The 23,637-nt window shown below is 31.3% G+C and overlaps 2 protein-coding genes across 6 annotated transcripts in view; one reads left to right on the top strand and one right to left on the bottom strand.

The window, feature by feature from the left end:
* Nucleotides 1–1,054: 1,054 nt before the first annotated feature.
* LOC130666292 (uncharacterized) overlaps nt 1,055–23,637 on the top strand; it is a 197,526-nt gene continuing 174,943 nt past the window's right edge. For all 3 annotated transcript variants that reach the window (XR_008989651.1, XM_057467127.1, XM_057467128.1), the window contains exons 1-3: nt 1,055–2,435; nt 2,509–2,661; nt 2,732–3,032. Coding sequence is in view for 2 of the 3 variants with exons in the window: in XM_057467127.1 (XP_057323110.1) it covers nt 2,153–2,435; nt 2,509–2,661; nt 2,732–3,024 (729 nt within the window). In the remaining variant the exon portion in view is untranslated. The remainder of the gene's footprint in view (nt 2,436–2,508; nt 2,662–2,731; nt 3,033–23,637) is intronic.
* Nucleotides 16,854–19,243, bottom strand: LOC130666290 (uncharacterized). 3 transcript variants are annotated; one of them, XR_008989650.1, is made up of 3 exons: nt 17,685–19,243; nt 17,392–17,602; nt 16,854–17,027 (listed from the first exon to the last, which is right to left on the bottom strand). XR_008989650.1 is itself a non-coding variant. In XM_057467125.1 (2 exons), exons 1-2 carry the CDS (start codon nt 19,140–19,142, stop codon nt 17,024–17,026), a joined length of 1,755 nt encoding a protein of 584 aa, XP_057323108.1. In that variant the 5' UTR covers nt 19,143–19,243; the 3' UTR covers nt 16,854–17,023. The 3 variants fall into 3 exon arrangements, 1 of the variants encoding a protein (XP_057323108.1); XR_008989649.1 differs by having other exon boundaries at nt 17,392–17,584; XM_057467125.1 differs by having other exon boundaries at nt 17,392–19,243.

The following is a 23,637-nucleotide window of genomic DNA, read 5'->3' as shown; positions in this document are numbered from 1 at the left end:
AACAAAAGAGATAATTTTCTAATTTAAAATTACTGGTTCTCACCGATTATAAAATAAAATCCGAATAGTAATATTTCATTGTAAAATTCAAATTATACGAGTAAGTGTAGGCGGCTCGCCACCTTATGTCTTCGATATAAGTCTGAATTAATAATCATTTTTCTGTTTATACAATTAGTGCCGGCTGATTAGCCACCTAATTATAATTTTTAATTTAGAATATTGTATTCATATCGTTGAAATATTTTTAGAATATATATAGTAATTTAATTTGTACATCAAACATCTTTTATTTTGAACACACCTCCCAGATAATTACACTCAGTGTGATTTCGGTCTATTGGTCGAAAGACTAGGGCCGAAAATAATAAAAATAATCATTTGTCCAAAATATTACGGTACAAGCTACCATTTTGGACACAACAAATAACTTCCCAATTTTTCGAAAATCGTCGATTTTCTTAGCGGGAATTTAAAAAATCGGTCTATCGGTTAACCCTGCGGGCCAGCCCCAAAACTTCCCGCTGTTTTCGAGCTCAAGGAGCTCGAAAAGATTATTGTGAATACATTTTCGAGCTCTTCGAGCTCGAAAATACTTTGTATGCCATTGTTTTATAGAAAACCATTTTTTAGCATTTCTTTCTCCCACGATATCTCGCGAACAAATTAACCGATTTTGATGGTTGAGGCGGCAATCGATGCGTTTTATCAAGTTCTAGAGCTGATTAGATTTTGTGAATGATTGGTTTAGTCGTTTCCACGATATTTGCAAAAAGCCGTTTTCTACTATTTCTTTCGTCGACGATATCTTTTGAACGGATTATCCGGTTGAGACGTTCTTGGTGGCAATCAAAAGCTTTTATCGAGTTCTAGAGCTGATTAGATTTTGGAATTGATCGTAAATTCATGTAAAATTGCAAAAGTTATATCAAGTTGCTGCAACAACTTAGCAGTCGACTTGCCGATGGTTCCAAGAGGGACAACCTTGAAGAAGAAACAAATGATGTGGAAAAAGTCATTGAAGTTCTCAATATTAAACTTGCAGCGCAGCAGAAGCAGTTGATGGAAGGTGATGAAGAAAATCAAGTTCTTGATGGCCGAGGATCACATCGGTGGGTGACTTCACGACGGTCTTAAAAGTTGTATGTGATCTCAGCGAAAATCACCGTGAGAATTGGGCAAAACTCGATGATTATGAGACAAATAAAACTAAATATAAAAAACTTGAAACGAAACACGACCAAACGCTAATGGACTGTAGGCAGCTGGAGTTTGAGAATGATTATTTGAAACGAAAGCCAAAGAGTTGACGCACAGATCTGAAGGTTTAGGTTTTACAAAAAAAAAAAAAGTGTGTGTGTCGGCTCCGACGCACGATTGGAGTTTACTCTTTCAGATCGACTGTCTAAATAGACACAGAATCAAAGGCTTACTAGTCTAAGAAAAAGATTAATACCATATCAAATGGTAGATTAACGAATCAATGAAAATATCTAAATAATGTATTTTTATTCTATTTTAGTCTAGTTAAGAAGTTGAGTTCCTGCGGAAAATAGTTACAGGTCTCCTAAAAATATAGTTGATGGCTTAAACGATCTGGAATGGCGTCTAGAAAAAGACGTTTTGTGGATTTTTTTTGGAAAAATAAAATTACAATTGTTATGAACAAAAAACCGTTCAAAAAACTAGCCGTCCAGCTATTTGGCAAAATCTCAAAAAGTATAAGTGATAGCTCAAATATTAGAAAAGTTTCTGAAAGAGCAGAAAATTTTATTAAAACAGTTCTCGACTCCCTGAATTGTAGCTCCAATATTTATAATTTTAATTTAACATTGAAAATCATATTTTGCGTGGCAGTTTCGGCATGCGCACGCCGCCACTCTAGTGAGCGCAGTTTTTAAATAATTTTTGTTTGCAATTGTTACTTAATTGTTAAACATATATATCATTGTATGTTATCGAAGTTATGGAGCATATTTGAAAAATATAATTATCCCGCGAAGTAGAGCCCCACCTTTATTCACTATATATTGTGTCCCATGTCTATATAACGTAGTACCTGCTGGCAGTAAAACGTATTATTAATATCGTACTATTTTTTCAAGCTGTTTTCCGCAAGTGGCGGTCGTTAGGATTACCTCATCGATCAAGTATGCAAAGTAAAATACTGAATATGACGTGGGCACTTCCATTTGTGCCGACTCCTAAATTTGCCGAAGCGGTACAAATAATTTGTAACATGATCGAAGTTCATGAGGAATCTAATCCAAACTTCATCCATTTCCGACAGTATATTCGTAATGTTGTAGCACCTCAAATTGACAAAATTTGTATGTGGAATACACCATGGCAGGCGCTTACCCTGGCGGAAGATTTCAATCACAATCTTTTAAGCCATTTAGGCGAGCTCCACCCGACTATGTTTACTTTTATAAGTATGTAAATAGATCATAGAAACATAAATCTATGCCTCTATGACTTTTTCATGGATAATGTGTTTATTTCTAGAAAAAATGTCCACCTACATTAATCAAACAGCCAGAGTGTTGAGTAGTCGCCTTACAGCCGATAGCTGCATGGTGATGGATTTTATTCAAATTATTGGAGTTTGGCGGGGCGAAATTAGCAAACATCTGCACATCGCTGTTGACAGGCAACAATGTAAATATTCATAATGAAATTTTCATTAGTTAAATTAAAAAATTATAAATTAATTGATTTTTTGTTTCAGACTTATACGATGATCTGGCATCAACGTCATCACGCTTCGATCTCTTGGGTAACCATTATCTTCGGCAAGATGGAAACATTGGTGTAGACAATGCCGAGCTACAACCGGAAGCTGTACTTGACGTAGATGATTCAGAGCCACAAGAGGATGTTGGTCCTGGAACAGAGCGACAACCAGATGTAAACCCTGGCATAGAACCACAACCGGATAACCCTGGTGCAGAGCTACAGCTGGAAGAAAGCAGAGGTATAGGCCGAGTCACAGTTGGGTGCAAGCACAAGTGCAGACAGTAATGTTTATGGTAAGTGATACATATACAGGGTGTCCCAAAAGTTCCGGCCCAAAATTTAAGGCCAGATAGAAGACGAAATTCTGGGACGAAAAGTCCTCTGCCGTTTTTTCACCAGACGATCAGGTAAATTGTTATTAATTAAACAAGGTAGCCAATCAGAAGAGAGCATTAGCGCGAACCAGTAAAGTGGGGTGAAAAGTCTGGGGGAAGCTTCAACGCGTGAGCGCTCGGCTGTCGTTTAGCGGCTTTCACAACGCGAGATGCACGCGAATGGAATTTTTAATTATTTAATTTTTTATCTCTTCGCAAAAATCGAGTCCTGCAAAAAAAACTAATTTTTATTTTCTTATTAACTGACCAACGGTCAGCTGACTGCTACCAGTTTAAAAAATAACAAAGGATTTTTTTATGAAAATCTAGTTTCGCAATAATTAAAAAGAAATTATTTCGTACTTATCAACTGACTGGCAGTCAGCTGACTGCCAACAGTTTCGAGAAGAACTGAGAATTTAAAAAAAATAAAAGTCCAGTCCCGCCAAAAAAAAAATTATTTTTCTCTTATCAACTGATTGGCAGTCAGCTGACTGCCCTGTCTGAAGATCGCCTGAGGATTTTTCAAAAGTAAAAGTCTAGTCATGCAAAAAAAAAATTATTTTGCTTTTATTAACTGACTGCCGACAGTTTAATGAAATGCTGAGGATTTTTTATGAAAATCTAGTCTCGCATAAATTGAAAACAAAAAATTTTTTGTTCTTATCAACTGATTGGCATGATATGAAAAGACGTTTGAAATTTTTCATTTATTTTCATCTCAGTTAAATTTCGCGACAGATTGTTTTTTTTTTTCATTCTATTATTAACTCACTTCTAGTATTATGCCGACAGCTAAGCCTCCAGAGGACGATCGCCGATGTTGTTATTTAGTATAATTTTTCCGAGTATTTCTTCAAATGCTACTGAGTATTTATTTGTATCTCTTTTACTCCTTACTGTTTGTTGCCTTCTCCAATATACTTTATTTAATTTTTTTTCTTGGAAATTTGACGCTGTGTCCGAGATACTCGCTGTCCTTTTCTCGTTTCACTAATTTTTGTTTCTCTCTGTTCATCGTTTTTCTCAGTTCTTCTTGAAACTGTTGGCAGTCAGCTGACTGCCAGTCAGTTGATAAGTGCGAAATAATTTCTTTTTAATTATTGCGAAACTTGATTTTCATAAAAAAATCCTTCGTTATAGGAGTTGACTCCTTAAGAATCGATTTTCATATAAGGAGCCCGGTATGGAAAAAATATGAAGAGTAAAATACGTTCAACGAATGACATTGTTACGACTATCCGCGTTACAACTTTCACTTTTCAGGCGTGAGTGTATAGGGTATGGAGACTATATATGTATATATAGTCTCCATAGTATAGGGTATCCTACGGGGCACCGTACGAATGCATTGTATGTATACAATATACCTATATATATATATATAATATATGTAGGTATATAATATATACTCTACGGCGTCTTTAAATGATAAATATATATATATATATATATAGTACATCAGTCGTACTTTAATGATGCGTATAGTGAGCATTATTATTTTGTATTCTCAAGTGTTTTTTTTTATTTTAATTTATTACTAATTTTATATTCTTGTTAGGCATTATATGATTACTTTTCAAATTTTTCATGCCATTTTATAAACTTTATAATCTTTTTATAAACAAATGGATTAATTAAATATTTTTAGAAAATTTTTGTTCACCATATTGTTAGCGTAAGGAAATAATAATTAAAAAAAAAAAAAAATTTTCTTAAAAATACATTTATAATTTTTAAAAATAAATGCGTGTTTCTAGAGAACTATAACAGATAAACGTTAGGCTTAAAATTTATAAGAAAGCTTAACTCATTCTGTATAAAAACGACTAGAAGGTCGAAAACTGTATCTGCAATAGTTGCAAAGTTACAGCAATTTGTTTGTTGACAAATTGAGTCAGTGCTTGAACTTTGTCGTACTCCAAAATCTAGATGTTCTTTAAAAAATTGAAAAAATTTTTATTTGCCATATTGTTGCAGGTTGCTGTTTTTGTAATTTTTTTATGTTCTAGAAAAAAATTAAAATAAAAAAAAAAATTGTCAAACAAACAAATGAATAAATTGTTGACAAAAAAATTTTATTGTTGCCATTATATTTAGAAATGCCAATTATGATTTATAAAAAAACGATTCCTTGATGAAAAAAACGATTATAAACAATAAGATATAGTTTTTAAGAAAATTTTGTTTTTTGAAATCATTATTTCCTTACGCTAACAATATGATGAACAAAAATTTTCCAAAAATATTTAATTAATCCATTTGTTTATAAAAAGATTATAAAGTTTATAAAATGTCATGAAAAATTTGAAAAGTAATCATATAATGCCTAACAAGAATATTAAATCAGTAATAAATTAAAATTTAAAAAAACACTTGAGAATACAAAATAATAATGCTCACTATACGTATCATTAGAGTACGACTGATGTACTATATATATATATATATATATTTATCATTTAAAGACGCCGTAGAGTATATATTATATACCTATATATATTATATTAGGGTGATTCATTTTAGACCAACATTTTTTTTTTTTCAAGTCCCACTCAAAAATCTTGTAGCATATGAAAAATAAAAAATTCTCACCAAATTTGAGCTCTTAATTTCAATTTTTAGAGGTCTCTCAACGAATTTTTAGTTTTTCCATTTAAATAACACGGGAAAACTTTATTTTTTTATTTTTTGCTTCCGCATCTCATCAAGAAATTTTTTTTTTGAAATATCATGCTGACGTTCTTGTAGTAGACTAAATGCTCTACAAAAAAGTTCATTGAGTCGAGTCTGTAAGTTCAATATCTCCATCATAATTCATGTTACAAATTGTGATTTTTGTGGGAATTCGATTTTAATGCACTTAGAAACGAAACTAATGGTGATAGTCAAAAAGTTTCAATGACAATTTTGTCGGTTATTCAATACTTTAAAATAATGCCATTATGACTATCTCTGTTCCACCAATAGTTTTGCTTCCAGACGCTCTTAAACTTGAAATTTTCTTTGAATATATTGCGCAAAATAAAATTTTTTCGCAAGTATAATAATTACTTAAATTATTTAAAAATATACTATAATAATAAACAAAAGTATTTTATTCTAGCGAATGTGTACAGAAAATATCAAACTACTGTTTGGAGTCACTTATTATTTCAACTTATCCCCGATTAAAAACTCCGATTGAATCCGATTGAAAACGTCCTATCAGATTTAATCGGAAATTTCTGATTGACATTCAATCAGTTTCAATCGGATTTAATCGGGTACTTCCGAATGATTCCGATTGAAAGTCAATCAGAAATTTCCGATTGACTTTCAATCAGTTTCAATCGGATATAATCGGAAACTTCCGGAAGGTTTCGATTGTAAATTAATCGAAAATTACCTATTCCCGGGAAAAAAAAATTTTTTATATAAATACTATATATTATCCCTGGTCAACGAAAACAATTCAAATCAATTCGAAAATTGGAACTTGTGATAAACGAATAAAAATCATTCGAATCGGTTCAAAATAGAATATTTCAAAATCTCCATTAAATCTATTTTAACAATTAGATTGCATGTCATGAAGTAATATAATATATACTATATTACCACCAAAAATGGGGCTTGTCACTCTGTCGAAGAACAGAGGAGTGCTCGTGTCATAAATGCTTCGAATTTTGGAATATAATACGTCTGAACTACGTTTCTTACCAGGGACACTAAAAGTGGTAGGCGCTATCTAGTGGCGAGCACCGAACTACTTCCACTGCTATTGCCTAGCACCGGTGAATTTCCTCTCCTTTGTATATTATCTTTAATCCTAAGAAATTTTTCTCTTAGTTCAAGCAATTTTTTTTTTTATTAGTTGGAGCATATGGAAATCCTTGCATTAAACATCCCCAGGAAAAAAATTGATATAAAAAATATAAGTTAAAATACAAAAAATGTATTTTAGAATTTATAAAAAATCAATCGGAAAACTATTTGTTTAATAGCTTGACATTGAAATGAAAATAACTAGAAAAAAATGCGGAATTTCGAAAAATTTTATTTCTAATAATTTTTAGGAAATTCAATTACCTACAAAAAAAATTCTGTGAGATTTTCTGATAAGACTGATAGTTTCGCCAGAAAAGTACAAAAATCTCAAAATTTACTATAAATTTGACTTTAAGCTCAAATTACTTTTGAACAGTCAGATTTATCAAAAAATGATGAGACTTTTTTTGTAGAGCGTTCAATTTCCTACAAAAATATTGGTCGTGCATAAAAATCCATTGATTAGCTTGTAAGCTAGAAAATTCTAAAAAATAAGTTTTTTCCCGGGTCAAAAAATTAGGTCTGTTTTAAAATAAATAATAAATCCAAATATTATTTCTTTAATTCAAGTTTATAAATCGTAATTATTTTACATAGGAATTTAATCTGTTTTTGTCCGTACTAGTCATTATCCAGGCCAATATCGGACGTATTTTCGGATGATATCTAGTCTGTTTTAAATCGGGTGTAGACTAAAAAGAGACCTTTTTATTATAATTATTGGTCTGTGTTCAATGAGTTTTAAGGACAAAAACAGACGTTATTTACTATAATTTTTTATCTGTGTTCAATTGTTCTTATGGACAAAAACAGGACTTTTTATAAATATAAATAATAATAATAATAATAATAATAATAATTTATAAATTTATTTTAATTTTCTGGGTATTCGAAGCATGCTAATGCGCTTCTGTAATAAGATGTCACACAGAGAAAAATGTTGGCTCGATTCCTATATCAATTTTTACGATGCTGTCGACCAAACTTGAAATAGGAAGTAAAGCATCCAAAAAATTTTTGTGCTCTTATAAAAAATGACTATGCTGTTTCACAATACTTATTACGCGAGAGAAACTTATCGATAAGCTTTAATATCAATAACTTTCATACATTCATACATTATAATAATTCAATCAATACAGTTTTCTAAAAAAAGCTGTTAAATTGTTTTATATAATCCTAAAAAATGCTATTGTTTTAACTTTTTATAAAATTGATTAAATTAAAAAGACAGATAAAATTCTATACTCGGATATTTTTAAAATAGCTGAATTCATGATCAATGAAATGCATATCTACCCGAATTTTAATAATTATTAATACTATCCGAATTGTTGTTTTCCGATGGAATCCGATTAAAACTGATTAAGAATCTTCTATCGGATTCAATCGGAAAATAATCGACAAAAGATTATTTTACGATTGAATCTAATTGTAATTTATTTATCGGAATAAATAGGATTCAATCGGAAAATGATTAAAAAATGAATTATTATTTTCTGATTGAATCCGATTAAAACCGATTGAAATATTTCAATCGGATTCAATCAGATTCAATCGGAAAAAAATCGAGAAATAAATTATTTTTTTCCGATTGAATCTGATTAAAACCGATTGAATTTTTTTCAAACAGTTTTAATTGGATTCAATCGGAAAATAATTTTTAAAAAATTATTATTTTCCGATTGAATCCGATTAAAACTGATTGAAATATATTAATCGGATTCGATCAGATTCAATCGGAAAAAAATCGAAAAGTAAAGTATTATTTTCCGATTGAATCTGATTAAAACTGATTGAAATATTTCAATCGGATTTAATCAGATTCAATCGGAAAATAATCGAGAAATAAATTATTATTTTCCGATTGAATCCGATTAAAACTGATTGAAATATTTCAATCGGATTCAATCGGAAAATAATCGAAAATTTAAATTATTATTTTCCGATTGAATCTGATTAAAATATTTCAATCAGATTCAATCAGAAAATTAAAAAAAAAATTTTCCGATTGAATCCGATTGAACCCAATTGAAAGTCAATCGGAAACCCCGAACGCTCCCGAACATTTCTGATTGAAAATATTTTTCTGATTGAATCTGATTGAAACTCGATCAGAATTCTATCAGTTTAAATCGGAAACAAATTTTCAATCAGAAATGTTCGGGAGCGTTCGGGGTCTTCGATTGACTTTCAATCGGATTCAAACGGAAAAATTTTTTTTTTATTTTCTGATTGAAATATTTTAATCGGAATCAATCGGAAAAAAATAATTAAAATTTTTGATTATTTTCCGGTTGAATCCGTTTGAAATATTTCAATCAGAAAATAAATAAAAAAATTTTCCGTTTGAATCCGATTGAAAGTCAATCGGAGACCCCGAACGCTTCCGAAGATTTCTGATTGAAAATTTGTTTCCGATTGAAACTGATAGAATTCTGATTGAGTTTCAATCAGATTCAATCGGATTCAATCGGAGTTTTTAATCAGGGATAATTGCTCACAAGTTGAAATAATAAGTGACTCCAAACAGTAGTTTGATATTTTCTGTACACATTCACTAAAATAAAATACTTTTGTTTATTATTATAGTATATTTTGAAATAATTTAAGTAATTATTATACTTGCGAAAAAATTTTATTTTGCGCAATATATTCAAAGAAAATTTCAAGTTTAAGAGCGTCTGGAAGATAAACTATTGGTGGAACAGAGATAGTCATAATGGCATTATTTTAAAGTATTGAATAACCGACAAAATTGTCATTTAAACTTTTTGACTATCACCATTAGTTTCGTTTCTAAGTGCGTTAAAAGCATATTTTTGAAAAAAATTGGACTTTGAGAGCGTCTGGAGGCTAAACTATTGGTGGTACAGAGATATTCATACTGGCAATATTTTAGAGTATTGAATAACCGACAAATCTGTCATTTAAACTTTTTGACTAACACCATTAGTTTCGTTTCTAAGTGCATTAAAATCGAATTCCCACAAAAATCACAATTTGTAACATGAATTATGATGGAGATATTGAACTTACAGACTCGACTCAAGGAACTTTTTTGTAGAGCATTTAGTCTACTACAAGAACGTCAGCATGATATTTCAAAAAAAAAAATTTCTTGATGAGATGCGGAAGCAAAAAATTAAAAAAAAAAGTTTTCCCGTGTTATTTAAATGGAAAAACTAAAAATTCGTTGAGAGACCTCTGAAAATTGAAATTAAGAGCTCAAATTTGGTGAGAATTTTTTATTTTTCATATGCTACAAGATTTTTGAGTGGGACTTGAAAAAAAAAAATGTTGGTCTAAAATGAATCACCCTAATATATATATATATTAAATAATATGACAATTTTTTAATATCAATGTTATTAAATTTTTATTCTGTCAACTATCAATCAAACTTAAATCCCCAATACTTAAAAAATGTTCAAAGGTTTCGGCAGCAATTTAAAAGTATAAAGTATCAATTTGATTATTTGAGTTAAGTAATGCCATAAACGTTTCTTAATTGTGTGTGAAACAGACTAGATGATCAGACTACAAACCATCGATAACCAAAGTTAAGCAACATTGGCGTGGGACATTAATTGGATGGGTGACCTCGTAGTAAAATAATTGTCGATGGTTAATAATTTTTTTTTTTTTTTTTTTTATTTAATTTTAACCGACAGTCATATTGATGAAGGCAATAAATCCTAATTAAACTACTTAATTAATAATTTACAGATATTCTAAATGAGATTCTAAAAATGACTATATTCGTTCATGCATGATTATATATAATCATATATGATCATGTATAAACAGATCAAGTTATGTATGATCAGACCTGGCCAATTTTTGGATCTGATCATATATAGACAATTATGCATGATCATATATGATTAGACAAAATCTTTTTTCATCGGGTTACTAATCTACATCGTCAATTGACTTCCAAATGTATTCAGGAGATTTATGTTTAGTTACTTCACTGCCTTTATTCAGTATATCCATAATAAATTTGTAAGCATACTGATTATTATTTGTAAATGTGAAAGATATTAAAAAACTATTATTAGTTAGTTATAATTGCTATATACATACGTTTCAATCTGACATAATCTGATGTTTTGATATCAGAGATTATCCACGGTTCTGCATTTTGATCATCAATTTTAAACCATAATTTAAACGATCTGGTATCTTCTTGTTCTGGAAGAAAATAATATTTTTATAAAAATGGAATAAAATTCATATCGAAAGTAAGAATAATTAACACAAAAAATTTTAGGTTATACAGCAGTACATACGTTGCCAGTCGTCAATGTCATCCATCATATTGAATTCAAAGTTTCAGTTTAATGACAACTTTTAGAGATAAAATAAACTATAAATAATAAAAATTAATAACTATATATAGTTATTCACATTTATTAAAAATTAAGATTCACACTTAAGTCTTTACTTAGCTTACTATAAAATTACTATAGCGTAATAGCTTCCCTCGCAGATTTGAATCACGGTGGAAACACGGTGGGTTTGTTCCATTGTACCACTGTGATTACGCGGTGTATCCACCGTGATTCCACGGTGGCTATGCCACCGTGTATACACGGTGTTTTCACTGTGATTACGCGGTGGATACACCGTGGAACCACGGTGGTGAAATCGCACAAAGCCACCGTGGAATCACGGTGGGTACACCGCGTAATCACAGTGGCAACACCGTGTATACACAGTGGTCAAGTCACCGTGAAATCACGGTGGATACACCGCGTAATCACAGTGGATACACTGTGTATACCCGGTGGTGAAATGGAACAAACCCACCGTGTAACCACAGTGGATCCACGGTGCTTACACTTTCACGGTGTTTCCACCGTGATTCAAATCTGCGAGGGTTACTATAGCATAGCGTCTGTGAAAAAAACCGTTGAGGTTTAAATTTTCTATCCAAGTAATCCTATTGGTTGATGTAATGAACGTGCGGTAGAATAACTAAAACTAGCCGTAAAATTTGAATTGACAAATGATAAATTTATGTAAAAAATAAATAAACACGAGTGTTAATTAATGGATGATAATTATTTTTATTATTATTATTATTATATTAATTAATGATGTTTAATTGATTATAAACAATTATTTCTAAGAGAGAGGAATACAAATTTAATTCACTGGAGAGAAATCGATTCCGTCCAGACTTCTGTAAAGCAACGTCCACGCTGGGTTTTGAACTGGATACTGGCCAGTGCGAATCAAGTTTTGGATGTAATCATAAGCCTCTTGATCATTACCTACAAAAAAGTGTATCATTAATTATTTATTAACATTATTATTCAAATAATGTCTATAGGTTATACGTACTCTTAATTTGTAAATAGGTGTGAAAATCAAGATTTTCAATCAAAAACAGATGTTCTTGATCAATTTGGAAGTATAATTTATACCTCCTAGCTCCGGAATTATCTAAATAAGCCCAAATCACAAAAATCGGTCTGTTAGTTGACCCTGCGGGCCAGCCCCAAAACTTCCCGCCGTTTTCGAGCTCAACGAGCTCGAAAACACTATTGAGAATTCATTTTCGAGCTCTTCGAGCTCGCAAATACTTTTGTATGCCATTGTTTTGTAAAAAACCATTTTTTAGCATTTCTTTCTCCCACGATATCTCGTGAACGAATTAACCGATTTTGATGGTTGAGGCGGCAATCGACGCGTTTTGTCAAGTTCTAGAGCTGATAAAATTTTGGATTCGATTTATCGAGTCGTTTTTGAGATATTTCAGGAAAAATAAAAATTTTTTTTTTTTTAAATTCTTTCGACAACGGTTTCTCTTGAACGAATGAACCGATTTTGATGGTTGAGGTGGCATTCGACGCGGCTTATAAAACTCTAGAGCCCAGTCCATTTTGGAATGAATCCATCGAGCACATTAAAAGTTATCCAAAAAAAACATTTTTGAAAAAACTTTATTTTTGGAATATCTCTGAACGAGCCTTACCGATCAAGCTCGAATTTTTCTCGGCTTCAAGATATTGACAATCCGCGTCGAATGGCACCTTAAAGTTCAAAATCGGTTCATCCGTTCAAAAGATACAGGTATTTACATACGTACGTACGTACGTACGTACATACATACATACATACACTCGGACATCATCTTGAAATTAGTCAGAATAGCTTCCTAGGACCTCAAAACGTCGACATCTGCTGGAAATTCAATTTTCGTAAATCGGACCGAAACCAATAACTTCCCGAATTTTTGAAAATTTACAATTTTCTTAGCGGGAAGTTAAAAAAGTTATTAATTATATTACATTAATTTAAGTAAGCAATCAAAATTAAGGTTAGATTTAGTAATATCATAATTGATATGATAAAAAAATGTACTTACGAGGTACTTGAGCGATGTTAATATTATTGGCAGCCATGTCAATTATAGTAATTACATTCACAAAATAATAGTCCACTAAAGTTTAGTGCCTAAACTATTAATTTAGTTTATAATATCAAGACAATAAAGTCTAGTTAAAAATATAAAAGTCACCGTTAAAATTTAACTGTAGTACTATACTGTGTCAACAAAAACAATTTATACTCTTGGAGGGTATACCCTCTGTAGGTAAATCACTCAACGATGTCGATAGTTCAAATTACTTCATCGACCATCGATGTTTCGACTTAGAAAAAATATCGACGAAAAACATCGATGTTTCCCCTGAAAAATATCGATAGTCGAAACATCGATGCATATCGCCCATCCCTAGTCTGAATCAGTAAAATTTACTGATTTTTATAAGCATATAAATGGATTGTATAGACGCTGGGATAAATAATTGCGCATTTTATTTATATCTTTATGATTATTCTGGTTGGTTGACGCATGCGTCAACGCAACAGTTGGCATCAGTAAATTTATTTATTTTAAATAAATTTACTAATTGTATGAATAAATCAATGCGAGATTTATCTGTAATCATGTTAGTAACTGACTCTGAAATGTGCGGGTGGCCATTTAATGTCGGGAATGGGTCAAATTACACGAAAACAAGTCATCCATCATGTTGGTTCGGGGCCTCTTTTATCTTACCAATAACTCACATAATAATCAAAAAGAGGTTGAAAATTGTCAAAATATTTTTCTGGAAGATGCCTGATTACAATCATATAAGCTTCTTCAATGAGCTCAGGAGGAAGAAAAGCAACAACCATTAATCTACCCAAGTGATGTCTTGCTTCATCATCATCTTTGATTTCTGTCCACACGCCAAGTTTTTGGGCGTTCTTTTGAATTGCCTAATATCAAATATATATCAAAACACAATTTTATAGTTGCTTTTATACATGAAAATGCTTGCTAGTTTATTCTCAATTTTATGAGAGACGATTGTGACCAATATCCTATAAAATATCATATAATAATTAAAACTGTGAGAAGCAATGTAAAATGTATGTTATTAATTTTATTAACACTTTTATTAATAAATTGTGTGAAAAATGAAATCTATTGTCTGCTTTAACTTTTTATTAATTCAATATATTTATGTGAAAAAATAAAAAATTACATTTATTCTGTAAAAAAATGAGAGTGAGTTCGGAGATGAAATGGATTTAATTAAAATCCGAATTTACTCCGTCTCTCGAAGTTCAGGAGTTTTTAATACATTACTTTGCATAGAGAGTAAATAGGTCGTTCTCTTTAACTTCCCGCTAAGAAAATTGAAAATTTTCAAAAATTTGGGAAGTTATTGGTTTCGGTCCGATTTGCAAAAACCGAATTTCTATCAGATTTTGTCGTTTTAAGGGTTCAAGGAAGCTATCCTGACTAATTTCACGATGATATCCGAGTGTATGTATGTGTGTACGTACGTTCATACGTATATAAATATTCTATAACTTTTGAACGGATGAACTGATTTTAAACTTTAAGGTGTCATTCGACGCGGCTTGTTAAATACTATAAGCTGTGAAAATTTGAGCTTAATCGGTAGGGTGCGTTCGGAGATATATCAAAAATAAACACAGGAGTTTTACAATGTTTTATGAGAGTATTTAATTGAGATTCTCAGGTTGAATCTTTTCACACGAACGCAATGCACGCTGAACCGAAAGGCCGGTTTTGCTGTCGAGTGAATTTATGATGATATATATAAATATATATATTTTCTTTTAAGGGTTTTATTAAAAGGATTAACTATTCCCGAACAAGGTATCCGGTTGCCTAGGCGGTGGACGTCACGTGAAGGAGTTTAGTTAATCTTAATGCGAACTCAAGTGATTTTACTTGAGGTATCCAACCTAGGAGTCCAGATGCCTAGGCGTAGGACCTCACGAGGAAAGGTTTCAAAAATAAAATTTTAAGTTGCGAAATTATAATTTAAAATAAAACAATCGAAACTCGATTATCGGTCTAGGACCTCTGATTGCCTAGGCGTAGAGCGTCACGAGAGCGAATTTCGAAGTCAACTCAGTGAGTCTTACTCGCGGATGGATCCGACAAAGGTTTTTATTACAGAAGTAAAGACTTTTGATTTTTAAAATTGAATTCCGATTATCGGTCTAGGACTCCCGGTTGCCTAGGCTGTGGAGCGTTACGAGAACGAACTTTGGAATTTTACTCGTGGATAGATCCGACAAGGGTTTTAGTTGCGGCGGTAATGACTTTTAGATGTTGAATTTTAAAATAAAAGAATCGAATTCCGATTATCGATCTCGGACCCCTGGTTGCCTAGGCGTAGAGCGTCACGAGAACGAACGTTGGAATCGACTCAGTGAGTCTTACTCGCGGATTTAAATAGATCCGACAAGGGTTTCGGTAGTAGAAGCAATGACTGATTTTAATTATTTTTCCGGGGTTTGTCTGTCATCTTAGAAAATTTACTATTTGTAGGGGACTCAGAGATACAAACGGTTAATTCATTTGCGACCAAATATTAATTACTTAAATCCATTAGTGGTACATATTTTTAAGAGCGATAATTTAATTTTAAGAAAATATTTTAAAATTTACCTCTGATCTCCGTATGGGGATAATAGAAAATAACAGGAAATCGTAAATTTAAGTAACATTTATTTTAATTTTTGGACCTCTGAAAATTATATCGTCAGAAAATTATCAGCTACCAGAATCCATGGGAAACCGTTAGTTTCATTAGCGGGCGGATATGCACTCTTTAATTCCATTAGCAGCGAGACAGAAAGAAATAAAATTTTGATTTAAATGACAGGGGCTCTTTACTGTACTTTTCGGGTAACTACACTGAGAAAAAAAATACTATTTTCCAAACAAAAATTTCTTGGTTCAAGAAATCCGTTAAAAATATTTATTTTATTATTATTAATTATCAATTTTTTGAGAAAAGAGCATCAAATTTATTTTTGTTATTATATGAATTTGATATTATATTATGAGTAAACAAAAGAATAGCTTTACTTGAATTAATTAAAAATTATTTCCTTCAATTCTACGAATTCTTGAGACAAAATTATATATTCTTGAAAATTATCAAGAATATATGTTTTTGTCTCAAGTAAATGTTCTTGATAAAAGTATTTTTTTTTCTCAGTGTAGAATCAATGGAGAATTCGTGGGAACTGTAATATTCATCGATGTTAGATGATGTTAAATCAAGTGTTTGGGTAATATTAGGAGTACAAATAAGTTTCCGCCGTTTCATTGTAGATGGCGCGGCACGGAGTTTTGGTTAGCTTTCGCAGATGATAACCGGCTTAAAAAATAGTTTGGACATTCAAGAACAACATAACCTATTAATATCATTGATTTTATATTGGTAAAATATAATTTTTATAAGTTGAAAATGTCAAAATTTGAGCCAAGTAAGCGTCATTTGCGGGAAATATTAGTTTACTTCTTTAATTTAAGGGGTTAGGGGTACTCAGGGGTATGAAAAAATGATGATTTTCAATAATTTTTTTTTTGTAGTTAATTACTTTATTTGACAAAAATAAAAACATAGCTTTATTAGAACACGTTTCGATTTGACTTCACGAAAATTTCAAAAAAAAAAATTAATAATTCAAAAAGTTATCGCTGTTTTTGTAGAGCCCGTTCCTCCCGAAGTCCTTTGCGGTGATCATCATAAGTCCTTGGAGATTCATCTAAAATCAATCGGACAAGAAAAATTAGTTTTATTAATAGATAATCTTGTGCCTGATCGAAGCTTTTTTTTTTTTTTTCGAAATTAACAAAATGGCGGCCTCAGGAAATTTTTTTCAAATTTTCGAGAAAAAAACCGACAGTTTATTGTTAAAAAAAAATCGAAATTTTTGAAAAAAAAAAAAATCCTTCGATCAGGCACGAGTTTTTAATGTATTTCAAAAGTACAATAAATTTTATTGAAATCTACCGAGCAGTTTTTAAGTTACAGTGATCACCAGTTCAGAAAACATAGTTTTGAGAAAAACGCATTTAAAGTTTTGCTATGGATTTATGTCGAATTATAAGAATTATTTAATAACTTACACTGAGTCATCTATTCCTGGACCATATAATAGCTCTTCAGCCGACATAGCAGCTTCCAAAATATCGATTTGCTGGTGCCTACGTTGCAATCGACCTTCTCGGGTGTTATCATTAGCGCGCTTATCTGCTACTTTGATACGTGCAGCATCCATTCTTTCTGCATACCGATGAGAATTAGGCCCACAATTAAGTCCTAGTGTATTCATCAAGACTAATAATGAATTTATACCCTCATTAAATATACACATAGCAACGTATGCAGCTATTTGTACGATAGTAAAACTAGTATTTACCGTTTTTGGACATATTTTCCATACTAGTTGGTTAAAGCTTTCATTATTATTCTGATTGAATCCACCTACACATCTTGAAAGTAAATTTTCATTACTAAGATCTTCGTATATAGGCTTGATAGCTTTTAAAAGATCAGAAGGTAAAGGAGAATAATCGTGAGAAAAGGTATCAAGCTCTCCTCTTGCTTCAGCGCGCTGGTAAGAGCACCAAGATTCTTCGCCTTTTGGACACATATCATGATTCGGTTTTTCATCACTCGAGCCGTAGTGATAAAAGGTTGCCATTATAGCAGATTTCATATTTTCAATAGAATCACAATGCCGGCGTATTGCTAAACCATAGTACACAGTTAGTTTGTCTATTAATTTTCCTGTGAGCTTACCTCGACCACCAAGACCTTTTTGTTTACTCTTCAGCGTACGTAATCGACTCCCCATCCGCTTTTGGACATGCCCTATACATTCCTTTTTATTTACAGTTGTATTTTCGTAAGGATCTGATTTTATAATTCCTGAATAGGTCTTGGAGTCACCATCACCAATATAGTTGGCATACTTAACTCCATATTTAGTTTCAGAATACGAAAACATTTCGACCATCGCATCCACCTCCATTTTCCCAGAAGACCCTTGATGATTAGCAGAACACACATCTTCATGCGATTGATACCATTCCTCGAACTCAACAGTATTTGTTTTTTTTTTCCAATACTCACATAGCTTACAATATGCACTTTTAATGTTTATGTCAAGAATCTTTCCAGTAAAATAGCCAATTATAGAAGAAACTCCAAATGACGATGTATATCCCCGTTTTTGCCAGGTTCCATCTCCCGATACAGTTAGATGATTTATATCTTCATTTTCAGTTGTTGGCATTGCTTGCTTTTCTTCATTCACAGCTTTCGTCATGAAGGTTTCTGCGACGGCTTTACTACAATTCAAAATCTGTTTCAGTAAAATTGTATGCGTAGATTTATCTAAAAAAGACGGCATGTCCATCAGGCCGCAAAACTTGCACAATCCTTCGTATCCTATTCCTAGTATTCTCATTACAAAAATGAAACGTCTGTTTATTTCATAAGAATGCCCAACGAAAGAACAGGAAGGAATATATTCATTTCCACAGTTATTACATGCAACTACAATTTTGAATCCCAGCCCACGTGTACTTGCTGTTTGAAACACTACATTTCCATCACATTTTTTACATTTTATAAGAGCAGAAATTGCAGTGAATACCTGAATAAAATTTATTATTCGAAATTCAGTACTGCTGTCTTCAGGTACATCATCTTCAGTGTTTTGTTTTAATTTTTTAGAAGATGTACTCTGAATACTTTCATCACGTTCGGCTGTTTTCGGATTAAAAACATTCTTTCTTTTGACTGAACGCGACTTATTAATTTTTTCAGAACTCCGAAGTTCTCTTGAAACCTTTCTAGAATCACGTCCCATGGTTAATAATTTAATTCACTTGAGAAATAATTTATCACAAAACTATCGACTGATCAGTGCAACGACTACAGGTATACTGGCAACCAAAAATTATTTTTCAGTTCTTGTACTACCTACAAATTGTGAATATATATATATATATATATATATATATATATATATATATATATATATATATATATATATATATATATAATTATAAATACATTAAAATGGGGAGATATTCATGACAATGAAACCCGAAAGGTCGGTTGCTTGCAGCTGTTTCTAGCTACCTGCACTCGAATGCCACGTAGCACCCGAGCGTCCTTTGGTCATTGTTAAATAACTCGAAAAGAATTTGTCGGATTCACTTCAAATTTTCACACAATATTTTTAAAATATTATACTTTAAGAAAATGCAAAAAAAAAAAAATCGATTTTTTGAAAATTCTGACTACCCCTAACCCCTTAAAGAAATCTGCTGCTGAGGCGCATCAATTGCTCGTAGAAGCATATGGTGAGGGTGCTTTGAGTGAGAGAACGTGTCGAGAGTGGTTTCAAAAGTTTAAAAACGGTGATTTCGACGTAGAAGACAAAGATCGCAGTGGAAGGCCAAAAATTTACGAGGATGCAGAATTGGAGGAATTATTGGAGGAAGATTCATCTCAAACACAAAAAGAACTTGCTCTAACATTAGAAGTCACTCAGCAAGCAGTCTCACATCGTTTAAAATCATTAGGAATGATTCATAAACAAGGAAATTGGGTTTCGTACGAATTAAAGCCGAGAGATATTGAACGCCGATTATGCTTAAGTGAGAAAAAGTACTTGGAAACACTTGATTGGGAAGTGTTACCCCACCCGCCGTATTCACCAGACATTGCACCGTCCGATTATCACCTGTTCCGGTCCATGGCACATGCTCTGACGGCGCAGCGGTTCACATCTTATGAGGATACCAAAAATTGGGTTGATTCGTGGATAGCCTCAAAAGACAAGGAGTTCTTCAGACGTGGGATTCGAATGCTGCCTGAGAGATGGGAAAAAGTGGTTGCAAGTGATGGGCAATATTTTAAATAAATTTATATTACCGTTCTTCTATAATAAATATTTAATTTGTGTTAAAAAACGGCGGAAACTTATTTGTACTCCTAATAAAATTTAGGTCTATGGGAGAATTCTTAAGCTAACACTGTTTAGACATTAAAATTTACTTAAGGCTTAAGTAGGAAATATTAAGAAAGAGATCAAAATATTTATATGTGGAGCTTGGCTTTTGAGGACTTTACCGAGTAGACCGGCCATCGCAGTGCAGATGCGCTTATGAGAGAGAAAGATAGATACTTGTCTATCCGTTGGTTTTTACTTCTATTTCACTCTCTCTTTCTCCATGCGTTAGGCTATTATACTTTGATATTATAATTATTATTTATTCCAGAATACTTTTAATTGATTCAGAGCAAGTCCAACATCTTTTTAAAAATTATTGGATGTGCTTTGAATTATAAAAACAAAAAAAGAATTTTAAATTAAAGTACGGTTAAATCGCGATCCATTTGTAACGCTCGTTACAACAGGTATAATAACAAGATTTTTAGAATAATAATAATAATAATAATAATAATAATAATAATAATAATAATGTCTTTATTTAGCAAAAAATGCTACATTAATTTCATAATAATTTACCATAAAATCATCTTATTGTACATATATATCGTTAATTTATATCAATATTTAATATTACATAATTTTTTAATGATCTTTTAAGGCATGATAATCTTCTTTCATTTTTTATCATATTCGGTAATAGATTGTACCACTTAAAGCCTTTATATATTAGAGATTTTTCCGCTGTATGTGTTTTTGTTCGATGAATATTTAAGAGTGAGCTATGGCGTGTATAGTAATTATGTCTTTCACTTATAAGTTCTATTTGATTGCATAAATACGATGGTACAAGTTCATGAATCATTTTATATATTAATATACAGGTATTATATATCATTCTCTGCTTTACAGATAACCAGCCCAAAGTATGTAACATAACACTAATTCGTGTATATTTATTTACATTTAGTATCAATCGCATCGCACGATTCTGTAATTTTTGTAGGGCACTCGTACTTTTCTTATCATAATTAATCATAACTGTGCTACAATAATCAAAGTGTGGCGCTACTATAGTTTTATAAATTGTACATTTCGTGTAATTACTAAGCGTATTTTTTAATCGTGCAATCACATTGATTTTTGTAGCCACTTTTTTAATAGTGTTGTTTGCATTAAACTTAAATGATAAATTATCGTCGATCACTATCCCTAAATATTTAGTCGTCTGCACTTCTTTAATCTCATTGCCGTTAATATTTATTTTGCATTCGCCTCTGATTTTCAATATTCGCTGATCGTGCAGGATCATAAAAACAGTTTTCTTTATATTTATTTTTAATTGCCTATCACTCAACCATTCATTTAATATTTTTAACGCTTTGTTTAATTTTACTTCAATACATTTAAGATTTTTACTACAGTAGTATAACATCATATCGTCCGCAAATAATTTACATTTAACTCCAATAGATTTAAAAATTTCAACAACTTTATTGATATAAATAATAAACAATACTGGGCCTAGTTTTGAACCTTGCGGTACGCCGTCTTCTATAATTAACTCCTCAGATATAACATTTTTAAATTTCACTTTTTGTTTTCTTTCTATTAAATAGGATGTGAACCAGTTAAATACCGTTCCACTTACACCTAGTTCTCTTAATACTTCCAGTAACTTATTTCTATTGATAGTTTCAAAGGCTTTTGTAAGATCAATATATGTAACACCAACCAACATACCTGCATCGATATAATTTCTCCAGTCTATAAAAGAACTCTGTAAGGCAGTCTCACATGAAAATTTTTCTCTGAAGCCTGATTGCTCTTCGTTTAATATATTATTTTCTTTTATAAACCTGTCAAGTTGATTCTTGACAGTTTGTTCTAATATCTGTTCAAGTATGGGAAGTGTGTTAATTGGTCTAAGATCTTCTGCCTTTGTACTACCTTTTATTTTTTGAATTGGGATAATTGTAGAAGTTTTCCATTGGTCGGGTACAATTCCAAGTTTTAATGAGTTGTTTAGGATGAAAAGTATTGAATCTTTTTCTGTCTCCCATAATAACTTTACTATAGCTACGTTAATATCCATATTAGACCCTTTTTTACTATCTAAGTTTTTAATAATTGTATCCACTTGAGCAACTGTTACCTCCTGGAATTTCTCCCACAGAACAAAGTTATTTGAGTTATTATAATTTCCGCAATTATTTTCAATAATTTTATTACAGTTTATATCCATAACTATCCGTCTAACATTATCTACAAAATATTTGTTCAATCTATTCGCAACTGTATTTGCATCCGATATAATGTTGCCATTAAAATTTACTTCATTTAATACCATAGAATCGTTTTTTCTCTTATCTCCTATTAATTCTTTTAGTGATTTCCATAGTTTATTAGGTTTTGATTTATTATTATCTATATTTTGTTGGTAGTGTAATTTTTTAGCCAGTCTTGAGTCATTAACCACATCATTTCTCAATTTTTTGTATAAAACAATATCTGATTCAATTTTCGATACTTTAGCTTTGAAGAAAGCGTTGTCTCTTTTTTTAATTTTATTTACAATATTTTGACTAATCCATGGCTTAGATTTCCACTCTAATTTACTAATTTTCGTTACAATCGGTGCGACTATATTTAAACTATCATTAATATCACAAATTATCTTATCAACTAGTACATTAAAATTTTCTTTATCACAGATATTATTTCCACCATGTTTAAAAGCTAACTTATTTAATTTATTTTTTGTATTTGTTCGGAATGCATCCTTGTCAAAATTCTTCATATCCCTCATAGAATATGTGTCAATATCATAAGATTTTTTAAATCGGTCAATTAATATTTCGATAATATTGTGATCGGAGATTTTTGGTTTGTCCAAAACCTCAGTTTGAAATGTAAAATTTGAGAAAACTAGATCTATTATTGTCTCAGGTTTTAACGTAGATCTTGTTGGAGAATTGACTCTCTGATTAAATCCTAAAAGTAACATTTCATTTACTAGTTTACAGCTATAATAATTATTACTATTCACATTTATATTAAAATCTCCTGCAATAATTAAATTATTTAAATTCTGAAAATCGTCCATTAAGGTAATAAAATTGTTACAAAATTTAATTATATTACTATTGGGAGAGCGGTATACGTTACATATATTTATTTTTCTACCTAAATTCACTTCAATAATATGTATCCATGATCCATGTATCAGGTTATCATTATTTAATATTGTTTTGAATTGTATGTCCCTTCTCACATACGTTATGACGCCTCCAGTTCTTGAATTTTTCGTGTTAGTTCTGATTAAGTTGTAATTTTTAATTTTTATTTCATGGTCAGCTATAGATTCTATTACATGAGTTTCAGTAAGACACATTATGTCAGG

The sequence above is a fragment of the Microplitis mediator genome, chromosome 4 (genome assembly GCF_029852145.1).
Source record: "Microplitis mediator isolate UGA2020A chromosome 4, iyMicMedi2.1, whole genome shotgun sequence".
In the NCBI taxonomy this organism is placed as follows: domain Eukaryota; kingdom Metazoa; phylum Arthropoda; class Insecta; order Hymenoptera; family Braconidae; genus Microplitis; species Microplitis mediator.
Note: the sequence above shows the minus strand (reverse complement) of the source record. Positions and strands in the feature narration are given on the sequence as shown.

Bases quoted from the DNA above. Each gene is read 5' to 3' on its own strand.
- LOC130666290 (XM_057467125.1), bottom strand. From the start codon at position 19,142: ATGGGACGTGATTCTAGAAAGGTTTCAAGAGAACTTCGGAGTTCTGAA.